The sequence below is a fragment of the Molothrus aeneus genome, chromosome 6, assembly GCF_037042795.1.
Source record: "Molothrus aeneus isolate 106 chromosome 6, BPBGC_Maene_1.0, whole genome shotgun sequence".
Taxonomy (NCBI): domain Eukaryota; kingdom Metazoa; phylum Chordata; class Aves; order Passeriformes; family Icteridae; genus Molothrus; species Molothrus aeneus.
Genome location: NC_089651.1, coordinates 26,809,342 through 26,826,216, shown reverse-complemented (window position 1 = coordinate 26,826,216; position 16,875 = coordinate 26,809,342). Strand labels below are relative to the sequence as shown.

The 16,875-nt window shown below is 34.8% G+C and overlaps 1 protein-coding gene across 2 annotated transcripts in view; it reads left to right on the top strand.

Annotated features, from left to right (window-relative positions):
* TTBK2 (tau tubulin kinase 2) overlaps positions 1–16,875 on the top strand; it is a 75,512-nt gene that overhangs the window by 14,495 nt on the left and 44,142 nt on the right. Inside the window, exons 2-3 of one of the 2 annotated variants that reach the window (XM_066551774.1) lie at positions 7,697–7,856; positions 11,658–11,805. In XM_066551774.1, coding sequence (XP_066407871.1) covers positions 7,788–7,856; positions 11,658–11,805 — 217 coding nt within the window. In that variant the 5' untranslated portion in view covers positions 7,697–7,787. Of the gene's footprint in view, positions 1–7,696; positions 7,857–10,845; positions 10,960–11,657; positions 11,806–16,875 lie in introns of those variants that run through there. The other variant, XM_066551775.1, reaches the window with a different exon arrangement.

The following is a 16,875-nucleotide window of genomic DNA, read 5'->3' as shown; positions in this document are numbered from 1 at the left end:
TCCCTGGTGTTAGGGGTGTTGACAGCAGTGTTGAATTGGTCTTGGCAAGAGTGTCACTGTGGTTTTTCATCTTTGTGCCTGACTTTTTTAGTGGTCTTGATCTGCTGCTGAAAAGCACAATGCTCCTTGAACAACTGAGGTGTTACTGCATAAACTGTAACGTGATGCTGTGTCTTCCCTCCTTAATTTTGTCAGGGATTGCTGTGTGGTGTGGCAGGGTGGGTGTATGTTCCCCTCACTGAGGAGTCCTGTCAGAGTTTGGTAGATGTCCTGCACTGTGTGGACTCCCTCATGTTCCTCCTGTCAGCTAGGCTCTTTCGGAGTCATCCTGCTTGGTGTAGTAGTTGCTGTCCTCATTTCACACATTAGCAAAAAGCAGAGCTTTATTTAAGAGCTGTATTTAAGGAGATGGCACACCTATCTACTCACACCCTGTGTCTTCTCTTTATCACAATACTGCAGCAGATTTAGTTATGTGCCCTAAAGATAAGGATGCTAAGAGATCAGACATTACAGACTGAAAAAAGATCTTTTCCTCTGTTCTTTTTCCTGTTCTGCTTAGCAAGCTGTCAGGCTTCACTCACCATGTCTTTGTGATGTGCTTTATACACCGATATATCAAGAGAATGCTCAGGTTTTGCTCGTGAGTCCAGGTCACTTCATGGCTGGTGCTGCAGGCTGAGCACAATGCTGTGAGAGCAGTTGTGGCTGCCAGCTGTGCTGCTTCTGTGCCACTGGCAGCCCTCTTGATCACTTGAATGCTGTCTGTGCAGATAACATTTTGCGATTCACATGCTGTCTATCTGAATGTCTCATCAAAGTTTCTCTGCAAATTTTCTTGTATTTTCCAAAAAGTTAAGTGTTACTTCCATTTATAATTAGAGTTTGCCCTGAATTTTAGTTGTTTGGATTAAGTATTTAGCTGTGTATATTCCCTTGCATCATTCTCACACAGTCCTTAGCAGCAGCTCTTCTCTGTAAATTGCTGTGTATCTACTCTGAAAAGTTTCATAGGCTTTGGCAGAAGTTCTTCAGAGCAGTGTATTGCTTGCCTTCTTGTCTCCTCTAGTTGTGTGTTGTATGCATGTGCTGGGCATTTATATTTTTCTTTTCTGAGAAAATGGATTTATGAAATAATATATAGTACTAGTCAAAAGGTCAATAGTTTGGAGCATCTTAAAAGATCAATTTATATTATTTCTTGGAATATAAATGGTGAAATATTAATATTCTGAGTTTATCCTAAAAGAATGACTTGCTATTCCAACATTTCAAAAAACTGGAAGCAAAGATTTTAATTTTGCTGATAAATCCAGACTATAATTAGTTTGATATTATAACACTGCACCACTGTTTAAAATATCTTAATTGTTTGACTTCAAGCTGTCTTTGTTCAAAACCACACTTCACTACCACTTTCCTACAATGAAAATTTTCTTAGGATCTTAAAAAATTATTATTGTAAAACCTTGTATAATTAAGGTGAACTGACTTTCCATTTTCAAGTTTCTTTGAAGAAGGCTTGAGAAGTAAAACAAATTTTTATTGCAAAAGTCCATGGTTCTAGTTCTATTTAGGTTTGTTGTCAATACCACAACAGTCTTAGTGAATCTAAGACACAGAAATACAGGTGTTTCTTTTTTAAACAGGTGACACTTTTAGGGTTTTAAAATTAATTTTTGAGTAATTAATGAGGTTTCACAATCCGCTTTTTGATTTGGAACTCACTCGGAGTTGTGGAAAAAAATTGAGAGTGAATTTCACTTCCCCAAGGGTTAGGTTCCCACAATAGTATTAAAGGCTTTGCACCAGAGGTTGAAGTTCAACAACTGGTTTCAGTTGAAAGCAACACAGTTGTCCAGCCTTTCCCTGTTCCCTACAGCTAACTTCTATTCTTTTTCTGACATAAGCCTTTGTGCTCTAGTGGGACAGATCAAATTAGGAAATTAACTCAAGCATCTGAAAAATGCCATGGTAAAAATATCATGGATTAAATAGAGTTTTTGATATATAACTCATTCTAATTCTCCCCTGACTGAATTTTTTCTGTTTTTCTAAAGGTGATAAATTACATTCTGTTTCTCTGATAGGTGTCACAACCATATAATCTCCCCCTGTCATGTGCATGCAGATGCTTTTCTTTCTCTATGGCAAGATATAGAGTACCCTTATTTTAGTTGGTCTGATCAAGAAACACTGAAGTTTACTTCAATGCAAATGCTTTTAAGTCCAATTTAATTTTCAAGTTGTAAATTCTATTTTGGACTTGAAGAGGGTTTTGTGAGCCTAAAACTTGTATGGTTTTGCTACATGAATTAGTTGGTTTAGTGAGAGATAATACACTCCTTTGATAAACATTGCCTTACTTGGGTTTTCATAATATTTTGGTACAGAATTCTCTTGCAAACTGAAAATAGCGTGGTAGCTTGAAACATATATATTTTTAAAATAAAACTGGAAACTAAATGTTATATTTTTAACTCCATCTTCCAACTGAGAAAATTTCACCACCTTTGTAATAACAACTGCAGAAGTTGTCAGAAGGAAATACAGACTCTTTGACAATAGCACACAAGGCGATTGGGAGCTTTTCACACCTGGAATCTGCAAATGGTGATGAGTATTTTTGGCACCCAAACATTTGAGAAAGGAAAACCTAAAATTACATTGGTTCTGTGTTGAATTTTTAAAAAGATTTTCTTCACAACCAGTACAGTTGGAAATTTAAGTCAAGATTTTAAATTCAGTTTTCTCATTGATGTGATGAATGATGATTTTTCAAAACACCAGCTTTTAATGGATGTATTTAGAAAATATTCAGGTTTAAGTGTAGGATGACTTTCTAGTTTGGATGTTCAAGTAGACGCATTTAAATAATTTCTAGCCCTAGAATTTACAATTTGAACATGTTCTTAGCCTTTCTAAGACAGTGGGCTTTGCTGTAAATGTGGTGAAATTAGGACCTTTGAACATTTCCTGCCCTGATTTTCTCTTTATGCTGGCCTTTTAAAATGTTCTTTGTTCAAGTTCTTCTTAAAAATAGAAAATACAGAAATGGAAAACATCTTAGGCAGATTTCAGTTGGTTTACTAATTTTTTGAATGAGTTGAAGGCAGGCAGGTAGAGCTCCTAGTATGCTCAGAGAGTTCCTAATAGCAAAAGGTCAATACTATTCCACAGTGGCGGCAACACGACATATGTTCCTTTCTATGGAACAGAAGTAATCTCCTGTGCTCCCTTGCTTTGTCCTGGAACTTACAGTACCAACATTAAGCCAAAATTGTCTGTGCTACTTTTTCAACTTTAGATCTGAATTTAAGCATCTATAAAGGCTGGTAAGCAGAGGTTGGCTTCAGTTTAGGCTATCTCTAAGGGAATTATATACATACACACATTACATTAAAGGATTTCCCTTTTTTCTGGAAATTTTGCACTGTTATTTTCAAATTATCTCTTAGTGTACTTGGATGGGGTAAATTCATCTTTTGCAAGGCTAATTAATGTGTAGTTAAAATCAGTTAAAGTGAATAGAAAGGTTTTAAATAATGGATGTCTGTACAGCATTCTGGATATTAGCTCTAATGCTCCTTTACCTGTTCTTGTTTTATACTGTAATCATTTCCCAGCAAAGGCTTATGTTATGGAACAGTCTATCCTCATTCTCTTGTCCTAGTTACTCCATGACCTCTCACCTGGAAATAAATTTGACAGAGGGCTAATTGTCTTTCATTGTAGTTGTGTTATCTTGGAAAGTGCCTCTGAAGTGACAAACTGATGAGTTCATGAATACAGAATTTAATTATATATATTGCAATTAGAGTGACTGTTACTTTTTTAGGAGAATGGTAAAGACATGTTTGTTTGCTGAAAATAGCCTTACTGCCACCTAAAAGACTGCACTGCTAACGGATTCATCTGCTGAATGAGTAAGGCAAAGCTTGCACCTTACATGTGTGTCATTAATTATTCATCTGCTTCAGTAGAATACAGAACATGCTGGAGCTTTCTTAAATTGTTAACAGTATTATAGCCTGTTTAAAGAGCTGTGCTGAAAACAATGTATTTCAGTAATACAAATGCAACGGTATTTACTTTTATGAGTCTTTAATTCATCTGTGAAATTTGGAATGAGCCAGTCAGTCTGAATTCAAATCCTTCCAAATTCAGAGAAATTTCAGTTTCAATCTTGACCTGTGAACCACCTCCAAAGAATGCATATTTATATCTGTCCAAAAGTCCTTTACATGTAGTCATCTCTAGTAATGTCCTTTTCTTCTGTATAAATTTGGGGAAGGTGATTGTAGTCTAAATTTCGCCTACTAGAGTACATGTTATCTGTTACTAGGTAAGGAATATAAAGATATTTATCTACTACAGTACATCAATAATTAACAGATTTGCAGTTTATACAGTGTTAAGACCATTAGAGAACACATCAGAGCAATGAAACTCTGCCTAGGTCAGACTGTGAATAAGGTCTTTAAAAACCATATTCTTGTAGCAAGAATATGCCTGAGTGTAAGGATGGAGGTGTATAAGTGTTATAGGGTATAACTGTATAAGTGTAAAAGTGTCTGATAGTGTTGTGGTTTAGCAAAAGTATAAAGCATTTTCAGGCTTAAATTAGGGAAATAAGACTTCTATCATGAAGAAGTAATAAGAAAAACTTTTCTCCATATTAGGAATTGGTATGATAGAGTCTAATTCAGTGTGGATGTCTAACTCAATGTCCACACCACAAGAAAAATGTGGAGCAAAGAGAGGGGTTTTGAAGGAGGACTATATAAAAGACCCCATGGCTGTGAAGGAAGGCTTAAAACTAAATGTATTAATTTACAGGAAGTTAAAAAAGAATTTTTAGGTGTTTAAATGAAGTAAAATTACTGGAAATGGAATTTGGTTACCAAAACTGTAACCTGTGGTAAAAAGTTAAAATTAAATGCATTAAACCTTGAAACAAAGCAAGTTATGTTTATTGTGAGGAAAGAAACATACTGGAACATGTTAGCAGTGAAGAACATTTGGAGTCTTACATATTAGTGTGTGCTAATTCACTGAAACGGGTTGAAGCTATGAAGCGGCCTGATCAGGTAAAGGTTTGGGCCAATTTCAAACCTTCTGGCCTTGAAATTTGTCACTGAATCCTTCTTCTGCTTTACTTGAAGTCTTGAAAAAAATAGGATTCTTTGATTTGACATCAATATGTTGGTAATGCTTGCAGTTGATTATTTAGCTTCAGGAGGAGCTTAGCACCTTGTCTTCAGGGGCTCATGAGTGAACTTCTGCCTCCCATGCAGGACAGTTCAATGGATCCTGGTGTTTTATGGCGTTGAATACCTGGTTTTGATGATATAGAATACATATAGTTGCTTTGTAACGATCTAGGATGACAAGAGATTTAACAAGGAATTAGTGTATTTGAATAGGAGTGAGGAATTCTGTACAAATGAAGATTTTGTTACCCTGGCCATGCAGATATTACATACAGCAATAGAATATTTCTACAACAGTTCTTAGAATACAGGGTGGTTCTTTGAACGTATGTGTTGGACCTTTGCATTCTGGGCCAGTTGCTGATGCTCTCTTAGTCTGCTCAAGAATTCACAAATGCACAGCTGCCAGAAATACTTGTCAGAGTTGTGACTATAAATTGTAAATTTAAATGTATTAAAAAAAGAAAAAATTAAGTATCAAATCAGGAATCAAGGCTGATAGAAGAATTAACAAAAAACTCTGAACTGTCATATCTTTGATTTAATAAAGCACTTTTCCTACAGGTGATGAATTTTGTTTATGTTTGAAAGGTTCAGCAAAAATCTTACTTGCAATTTTAGATTTTTCTCTGGTAAGATGAATAGTTTCACCATTACTTGTTTTAAGCAAATATCAGGGAAAAATAAACCCTCTTGGAATTCCAGTATAGACTTGACACTTGTCGTGTCAAGTATAGAAGTGAACAATTTGTCAAGACCAACCCATGCTTTGATGTAACTGGCAGGTGGTAGAAAGAAAAGCAAACATTTGAGTTAAAATGGGGAAAAGCCACTGTATGTGCTTTAAGTATGTAATTTTGGAAATAGATCTTTTCCCCTTCATTAGTGGGTTTTTGTTTCGTCTTGGTTCCTGAGTGTGTTATGATAATTCTGTTCGAAAAGACAGTGAGTGTGGTCAGTGGTTAGTGATGTTAAGGGGTTCACATAAATGGCTCTAGTTCTTTTTAGAATTTTGACCTTATCTGCAGGGGAGAATTTACTATCACCAGTAGAATTTGAATTGGTTTAGTTCAACCTGATTAAATTGCAGGATGGATGCTGTTACTCGTAATACACAATATTAATTTGGTTTCCCTTCATTTGTTTGAATTAAATCAATTTAGGCTATGTATTCTGAATGAACACTCCTTTACAGGCACGTAATGCACTCTCATTGGGTGTAAATTTAGATCCTTAACCAATCCAGATTAATGTTTCTCCAGAGGGGTTTCTTTTATCTGGAGTTGGTTCAACTGTCATAATGTCCAATTTAAGCAAAAAGGCGTAAATACAACATGAAAAAGAAACATCAAGAAAACATGGAAAACAGCCACAGTTTCTGTCGTGTCAAACAAAATGTTTGTCTTAAAAAGCCAGGTTGCTCAAGCAGTGGAGTGTTTACTAAAAACGCATCTTTTAGTCCCAGTAGTAAGATTGGCAGTTAGCCACATGGAAGGCCATACTGCTGATTTAAATCAGAATTATTTTACCCATTTTGCATATCATTTGTGTGTTGATTCAGGGAGAGAAGCATCGTTCACTTGCAGGTATGCTATTTTGAAAGCCATGGAAATAACCTAAAGCAAACATACTTTTCAAAGAGTATTGTCTTTGGATAAGAGGGCTTATACAAACAGTTACATTTGTATAATTGCACTAGTGTAACAATAAGCCCAGTTCTAGAAAAGCTCAAAGAACTGAAATAAGCTTTTAATTGGTTGTAGTAGTTGCTGATGGGAGCCATTATGGATATGTTAATCTCCAAAGTACAATTTTTTATAATACTATCTATAATCCATTAAAATGATTGCTAAAACCAGAAAATAAAAATAATGAACTGTCAAAATTACCAGAGACAGGGTTTTTTCCCTTACCAAAACCAGTTGTTTATAGCCTGAGATAATTGTACTTAAGATGTATTTAATCAGAAATAATTCTAGCTATGTGAAACACATTGTAAAATGTGAATTAGTCTGTATGCAGTGCAACTGAAACTTAAGTATTTATTTCTAACATAGTAATTTTTGCTTAATATTATTTTAATGTTGTTATATATTACTATAAATTAATTAAACAATTATTCAATAAGTTATTAATTAGATTATTTAATTAGCTACTAATTTTAAAAGGTATTATTGAAATTAGGTTTAAATGTAATTATACCTTGCAGCAATTTGAAACTGCTTGTGGAATATACCGCTGAAAATGTTTAAGTTTACTAGTTCTGTATTGAGATTGGTATTGGAGATGTGGGAGAGAGCAAGTTGGAAAATTAAGGAAGCCTATCCTTGAATTTTTTTCTGTACTGGAAACCGTTTTGACTAAAATTTCAATGTTACTCACTGTGGGATACAAAAACTAGTTAAGATGCTGGATGAGAAACAAAACTTTTGCTGTATATCTTGTTATTCTGTTAATCACTGAGTTCTGCTCTGTTTCTGCAGTGACTGGTTAAATGGAAGCCATTCCTGGGATCTGGATGGTTTCTACTGACGCAGACTTTGCATAGCAGCTCCATCACCTCAGGAGGTTGCAATGAGTGGAGGAGGGGATCAGCCTGACATCCTCAGTGTGGGAATATTGGTCAAAGAAAGATGGAAGGTGGTGAGTATGCCTTCCTGCAATTCTGTGTCTTCTTTTCTTTTTAGAAAGAAGTGGTTTGTGCTTTGAAATTAGTTTGAAAATTCTTGTAAGATATATTTTGCTTAGTAATTAAATTAATCGTGAATGAGCTTTAAAACTACTTGTTTCTCTTACCCTACTTTAAAGAAAAGTGATGAGGCTTTAAAGTGGGTTATTTTTTTTTTCCTGATAAGTTCCTAGGAGAGCTCTTAAATCCCAATGTCGTGCCTGATCCAAGCACAACTGGAAGAGTACTGTTAGTATATTGAACCCAATGAACCAGTGATTCTATCAGTCCATTTTGGAGATCAGTCAGATGCCCTCCCCTGAAACCAGTAGGTTTGTGAGATATGTTACTCCTTATAGGAAGATTTTTCAGGGCCTTGCTGCTCTTCCTTTTGTTTGTTGGATTTTATGGCATAGATTTATTCTCAGCTGATTTGTATTCATTTGATTGTGTGCCAGCATTGGCTTTGCCATAAATAGCTCTGTTCCCTTTTGCTGTTCATATCCTTGATTTGCATCTTGAGGGAAATAGTGTCCAGTTGAAGCTATTTTTGCTGGGAGAAACAGGCTGAGTTCTTGTAGCTCCTTCTCCATTCCTCTTGATCACTTTGGTTTATTTAACTTAGAATTTTGAAAAAGGGCAAAAAAAGACCAGTTCACAATACAACATTCAGAGTATCTGTGTGTGTGTAGTAGGCTGTGAAGGGATTTTGAATTGCTCACTTTATATTACTCCCCTATTTTAAGTTTTTTAGAACTGTAAGACTGAACATAGAAGATACAAATTCATCATTAATTTTAAATTCATAAGAGAAAATGATTTCAACTGTCTTGTACCCTATTTTTCACTTAAATATGCAGGAAGCTGATATTAACTGATGTAGGAAATCCTTATATTTCCTTTCAGGTAAATAGAACCTAAATAGCTATCTCTGGAGTATAAGTATTTGTAAAATACCTGCTTATATTTAATCTCAATACAGCAGTGAAGTAAAAACAGAAAGCGTAGTCTTGAATCAGATCAAATAGTATAAAATACCATTTAAAATACAATAATGTACAAAATATTATAGATAATAGCATACATATCACTAGCCACAAAACCACTTAGTTGTCTGATTTATGCAACAGTGGCTGTGTTTTCTTCAAGTTTATTTTCTTTCCTATGTAATGAAGACTGCTGATGACATAAGTGTCTTCTGGAAAATTTTGCAAGTATGCTGAAGTTCATTTCATGAAATTATACATTTTCACTTATATGTTTTCCAGATACAGTATTACAGGTAGATGAGTGCAAAGAATTTCCTGTGGGTAGCTCTTCAATTTCTTATATTCTGTAGCAAACATGAAGGATTTCCTTATGGCATCTAAGGCAATAGACTTCCTGAATTCAGGATTTCATAGGAGTGGCTCCCAGCAGAAGAAACTGAGATGTGGTTTTTGGATTTTTTTGCTGTTGAGGACCTTGTTCATTGCAGTTGTGAAAACCATATCTAAAATTTTTGAACATGAACATTTTAAAGAAACATGTTCAATTTAGTTTAATTTTAACCTAGACATTATTTAGGGTGATACTATTTTGAAAAGTAAGCATAAAAAAATTATAAAATATTTTTTCCCCAGCGACAACCCCCTTCTCTAGTGTTGTCTGTTAGCATTTGCTTTTATTCTTTGTTGATGCCTTTCCTCATGCTTCTTTAGCTTTTGAAACATTTATTACAATCCCTACTTGGAGACTTGCTTGTAATGATAATTGATTTTAGATATGTTTAAGAATGCCATTCAATATGTAATGTAAGCAAAAAGATAAACCTTGCTGGAAATTGAATGCTTTAGCCTGGAAGCATATAAAGGCACAGAAGTCAAAGAGAGAATGGAGAGAAAGAGTTTGGGGTGTGAGATGCTAAATGCAAAAAGAGAAGGCTGAAACTAATGAACAAAGTGGGGAATTGTAATGCAGGTGTAAACAAGGACAATGTGGTCCTCATCAAGGTAAAAGATGTTGAGCAGGTGTGGCAGGAGACCAGTATGGTTGAGTGGCCACCACCTGTGTGAACTGGAAAGCAAAATGCAAATGAACAGAAGATGGGAGCAGGGATGGGCTGCCCAAGATTACCCTGGAGATGTTGCCTCAGTGTGATGAAATATGGGAAAGCCAAAGCTCAGCTAGCAGTTGTGACTGGTGAAGGATGTGAAAAGCAACAAGAAAAGCTTCTATAGGGATGCTGGCAGCAAAAAAAAAAGAAAACATGGACTTGTTGTTGAATGTGTGTGACTCGGTGACAAAGGACATGGAAAGTATTTTTTTCTGTAATCAAAGAGAGGTTAATTTGTGCCTGGGACTACTGAGTGGTGTGATTATTGGGTGTATGTTAATGATTCTTCTGTACTTTAGCTGAAGATATAAATTGATCTGTTTATTTTGTTACTGTAATGATGGTTTTGTTTATTTTAAAGTTATTTTAAGCACATATGTAGAGAAACAATGCTTTCAGAGGCAGTCTTTCATGGTCTGGCCATTTCTCAAAGCTGGTAAATGAAGTTAGATGATAAATGTGCCTACATTTGTAAGGGGTGAGGATGGCTGTGTCACCTCTTTCCTTTTCCTCTCACCTTTTTCACCGTGTATTCTTACTGGTGTGCTTGTATTATGCTGAAAATTCATGTGTTATCTGTTACCTTCTATATTCATAAAGCCTAGGCTAGTTTAAAAAATGTTTTTCCTGCTCAGTCAAATGTCTGATGGTGTTAATTAGGAGACATTAGATTACTTTTCAGAATCTGAAGATAGGTCAGCATATTGCTGCTCTCTAGACCCCTGGACAGTTAAATGACTTTTTATACAGTGTAGTCATATAATGTTAGCAACTGTATGCTTTCAGATGACATTTAGAAAACTATATTAGGGTAAGTTCTTTTTTGTCTCCTTTTCTCTTTTATCAGCTTTAGAATGTTAGCCAGGGGAGGCATTTTGTGAAACAGCATTGACATTTTTGATATTGAAAACCAAAGAGGTGCCTGTTCCCCGTGACCACTTAAAGCAGAGTGAAAGAAACACCTTTTAATATTTGCTCTGAAGGTAGTGCAAACTAATTAGTATGCTATGAGCATTCTTTTTACCTCTTTCTTGCACAGATGAAACTTTCAGTGCTGCAAGTTTCTTGAGTCTGTCTGTTAATAAGAATGATATTGGTGAATTTTAAGTGAATGTGAGTAACATTTGAGATGTATATTCAAAGATAATCTTAGCCATTTCTCGTAATTTATGATTTAGCTGCTGTATGTAAGTCTCTCCACATAACAGATAATACTGCCTCTTTTCAGGAAGTCCAAAAACTGGTATGACTTTATACCGTTATTATTCAGTGTGCATATTTCTGAAAGGACAAAAAGATGGTATATTTTAAAAATGTCACTGTGCATTTGTATTTAAAGATCTCTGGGCTCTGTGTGACTATTTGAGGAACGACTTTATTCAGCATGCTGACTTTGCCCAGATTCATGCTGGGAATACTACTGCACTCTTCTATTATGCTATATACAGTAGTGCAGATGGGGATCAGGTGTGTTCTCTTCCAAACTGTGGTTAGCCATACCTTGGTCAATTATTCAGTAGCTCTTTTATGTAGTGAAGGATATAATTATTATTTTTAAATCTATTTGCAATAAAACAGGGTTTGCAGTATGACAGGCAGAACAAAGAAGTGTTGCTGTTTTATTTTCTTTCTTCTTCCCTCTTTAAAATATGTTTTTTTTCTTTCTTTTTCCCCAATATAGTTGAGGAAAATAGGAGGTGGAGGATTTGGAGAAATTTACGATGCACTGGACTTGCTTACTCGGGAAAATGTTGCACTGAAGGTCGAATCAGCTCAGCAGCCAAAGCAAGTGCTGAAAATGGAAGTAGCTGTGTTGAAGAAGCTGCAAGGTAGGGCTATACCTTGGATATGTGAGAAGTAGAATGTCAGTGTGTCTTCTTTAAAAAAGAATTGTAATTATAATAATATTTTAGTAAATATTTCCTATATTCTGCATGATCTTAGTAAATTATTAAAAGTGGAATAGAAGCTCTTTCAGATGCTGAAAGTTTTGCTGCAGTGAAGCTTTTGTTTGAAATGGGATGAAATGAAAATAAAACGAACAATAATTCAATTGCTGCAAAAATCTGGGTTCAGATTTAGTTTATTCTGAATCCATATCTTCTCTTTGTTTTTTGCTCTAGACTTTGTTATTCTTGTTTTTATTTTTTCTTCTAAGATTTTTTTTTCTGTACTATGTAGCATTGAATATTTGAGGGTCCTTCACATAGCATATGCGTTAAGAATGTTTGTTTTCTTTGCTTTGCAGGTATTGCTGAGATTTCTAATATTGAAATAGGAAACTTACTTAAAAAATCCCCATAAGCAAAAGCCCCAGCTTTAAAATACTGTAACTTGTATGAGAAAACTACTGGCATATAAAATCCTGAAATACTTCCCAGGGTTCAATTCCTTGAACCAGAGTTTGGATAGTCACACTTTCTGTATCTTTAGATACTTTAATGAAGTTATCAATACAGAGAAATATGCAGTGACTTCTCTTCATTGGTTTTTACAACACAAGATAACAGAAAGATAGTTTAAACAATTACTTTTTCTTTAAAAATTACTATTTTTAATCAGGAAGATTTTGAATAATACATGCATTCCTGTCAGCAGCCCAATTTTTCCAAACTCTTACTTTGAATAAAACAGAGTCTGCATGACATATGGTGCTGCCTAATGTGATGTAAAGGTCACACTGCAGCAGGAATTGACAGCCTCTATAGATTTAAGAGGGCAAGCATGTCACATGTTATGATGGTAACAAACTGTTCCTATGCTTTTGTCTGTTTCAAGGATTTCACTAAAACATCTACTATTATATAGCTGAGCAGGGAGATTTTCTTAGAATTTTAAAGTTTCTAGTCCAGAGATGAATAGGAAATTTCAATATTGCCAGTTGAAAAGTTTGGAAAACATTTGTCAGGATTCTTGAAAGAAATTATGCTGAAGACAATGAGTTTTGAAGAACAAAATACTCTGTAACTCCTGGGGTTTTTAAATGCTCAGAATTATTTTTTTCCAAGAGTTTGTGGGTCTTTTTCTGTACACATGAGCTTGATTCTATTTTACAAAACCCAGAGGCCTTAAAATGGTATAGATGAAACAACTAAATGATAAGGAAATTAGTAGAGTTGCAAGAAAACACTGCAATTTGGTAGCACTACAATGCCAATGTATTTATAAATCATGACCTTATACAGGACTGTGTAACTGGAGTGCATTTTAACTTTCCACTGTTAATTACAGTATGGTGGAATTTCAGTTAGGATATTAGAAAAGGGATTTTTTTCTTAGTCAAAAGTTTTTTATCTTTTGAAATACATGTGGAAAAAAGTTGATGAAATAATAAAATATTTATGTTTGAAAAATTGCCATAGGGCTTTACAGAAGTTATTCTCTCAGAGGAATAATTAGGAAACAATAATTCCAAACAGTCCAAGTCTTCCTACAGAAGAGTCTTTGGTTCTATTGAATAATGGGAAACATCTAGATAAAAAGAACAGAACAATGAAACATACGACCAACAGATCCACTGAGACAAATAATCCACAAAATATGTAATCCAAATAAATATTTATGTTATTTATTTTCTCAGTATTATTTCTCTGAGCAAATAATAAATGGAAGCTTTTGTATAACTGAAAATCAGATTTTATACGAGATCTTTAAAAATAACACTTTTGAAAATCTTTCTTATGAGAAAACAATCTAAATATATTATTCCTTACCTTTTATAACTTGTTGCTCTCTTGCACCAAAAAAAAAAAAGAAGTTGGTGGTGATAGTAACACTAGAGGTGACCTCCAGTCATTGTTGGGGAAGTTTACACCTAACACTCTTACTGCTCTGGTTTTAGACAGTGAATATTGTCAGTGATCAGTAAAGAAAACTTAGCGAAGAGATGTGTCAATGAACATTTGCATATATTGTGATTTATAATTTGCATAGATACAGTACTTTAGTTTTACATGCAGCTTTTTTTATCCATACTTGGAAGGTTTTTTATTAAATAAGGTTATAGTAGGGACCATTTTATGTTTTATAGGAAATCTTTTCTCCTAGGAGCCATTTGCATTAATTTCTTTACCGTCACAAGTTTCATTATGGAAGAGCTAAAAATTTGAAGCATAGGGAAACTGAAGAAAAGTGGATGAGAATGGGGAATAGAAAACAACTTTATAATTACTTCTTAAAGATTTTTTATTATTATTCCTAAATGCTGTATTTATAATGTAGAAATTAGTCTTATTTTTGACAATTTTTTCTTTTAATGAAGATTCAGACCAAGTGAAATTGTAAACAGTTCTTTTTGTAATATTTTTGTAACAACTTTGTATTATCATACGTCCTCTAAGACCAACTTTTATCTTGTTCTTCTATCCCTTTTTGGTGTGTGTATGTATGAGTATATATATAATTACTCTCCTTTTCTCAATGGGTTTAGCTTCTCTTCTTCCAAGGTGTTGTAGTTACATCAGACATAGAGAGGAAGGAATAGAATTGTCATGAAAGTGCTTTTTATTTCAAATTTTGAAATGTTTCCTCTGTAATAAGAGACAATGAGCTTGCAGTGTTGGTGAAGATTTTCTTGATGTGTAGATCTGAGTTTTAAAAAATATTGCACAGTTTGTGGAATATTATGAAAAAGCAGGCTTTTAGAAGAGAATAAATCAACAGGTGTGTTCTTCTAGTCTATAGTAGTCCTAGGGACATTTTTAGGGTTATAAACATTCTTTTGAATGTGTCTGTACTAGAATCTTACTTCACAGAAACAGTGAAACTGATATAAGAATAGATGTTGGCAGAAGTGTAGGGATGCACTATTTCTTACCATTCTTTACTTTCAGAAACTTTTGAAATTAAAACAGTGTGGTCATTATTGCAGGGGTAAAATGAGTAATAACTATAATGAAGTATATAAAAAGTATATAAAAGTAGTATCTTTGTATATGGTACAGTGACTAATGAAAATCTTCAAATAAGTTCTTTTTAAGACTCTTGAGCTAGCAAAGCATGCTGGAATATGTGAGCAATTGTATGACTTCTCTCTTAATTGTGAAGGAGGACTAGGCTCACTGATACGGCCATTTATTACAGCTTAGTCATCAATTACATCTTAATTTTTCTTCTCCCTGCTGTCTCCTAATTATTGTTGCAGAATATTGTTTAACTCTTTAAGTTTCTTATTTTTGCTTTTTTTTTTTTTTAAAAAGAAATCTGCTGCAACAGATGGTTGTTTTGTTTAACCATGTTGTTAGGCCATCTGTTCCCACAGTCAGATGGGAGAAGACAGATTTATCACATCTCACTCAGTGAGAGTAAGACTCACTCAGTTGGTTTCTGTCTCACACAACCTTACAGACTTCTCCCTCACTCATTTACAGCTCTGGAGTGTAATTTAGTGATGGGCTCTGTCTGGTGTAAGCTGTAAAGCTGCTGTAGTGCTACATTGCAGCAGCCTGAGGAATGGCACACAGGCTTAGCACCCTCCCTAGGAGATTTTTCAAGGGCAGAGTTGTTCCCTGCAGCCTATTAACATCATCTTCTCACTCTGCAGCTCAGCAGTGTAGCTCACAGGTGTAAGAAAATACTGTTTTCCTGCTGAGGAAAAGGCTGTAGTAGGTGTACATAGCCCCACTTGAGTGGTGGAGGATCATTCTATTTGAATAAGATATTTACGTTCTACTTCTGTCCTTCGTCTTTCCTCAATTTTATGTAAAAGTTTCTAGGAAATTTTCCACACAAATTGAGTTGGTGCTCCTGTCAAAATGGGATTTCTCTGACTAAACTGAGTTTTAGACATTTACTGAATTAGTCAGATAAAATCTGACTAATGTACGTTTCTCTGAAGATGTTCCTTCACAATACCCACAAGTGGCTGTAAAATTAATCATAAATATTTAAGATGAGACTTCATTAATGGAAACTACAGCAATGAATATACAAAATTTCAACTTGATAAATTTGCTACTAATCCTTTTTCCTCATAAAATTTTATTGTCTGTAATATTGCCTGTCTTACTTGAACAAATGGGTGGAAGGAAAAAGTGGAGAAAAAACGGTGATGCTTGAAGTTTAGCACTTACGTATTGGCAGAAATGTAGAGATATCTTTTTAAATAAATTATTTTGATGAATCCTGTTAGGTTTTCATTGTTTAAGAGAGCCTACCAGCCTGTTTTAATTGGATGTGGCAGGCAGCTTCCTGAGAAAGCAAGAAACAGGCAACCACTTTTCTGTCAAGTATGAAATTGAATTGAAAACATTTAGAAGCTGTAGGGTCAAGTTTTAGGGTTTTGATGGAGCTACAGGTGCAGCAGTAGCAAAAAGTCCCATCAGATCTATAGCTAGACATTAGGGTGTTTTGTAAACAGTAATGAGTGGGGTGGGGATTCCCTGGTTATGGCATTCTTGTAATCCTAAGGGTAAAGATATTAATGATAGAAATAATAGGTGACAAATTTTACACATCTTTAGCAACCACTTGAGATCATCAGCTTTCTGTTGGCTGCAGCTTCCATTGGTGTGAGAAAGGAAGGTAAATGGCCTGAGGAGCTTTAATCCTACAGTTCCCTGTTCTGTCATAGAGTGGGGCAGATTGGGATCATAAGGGGTCACAGCTTTTCTCCAAGTCAATGAACACTGGTACCAAAATGACAAGAGGTTTGCATTCCCATTCTGTTTCCAGCTGCAGCCTTTGGTTTGCCTTTTTATGTATATTTACCTGGGGAATCTTCTGCTTTGATTTTCAACTGCAGGGATAGCACAGAGATTATTTTTGACCTGTCTTCTCTGCAGTTTGCTCCTAGGACAGGAGGAGGCTTTAAAGAAAGTCGGCTTAAACAAAACTCTGATTTTTTTTCCCCCCTTTTTCAGTATACCTGGGCTGAATTTATCTTTTGTAGCTAAAGAGCA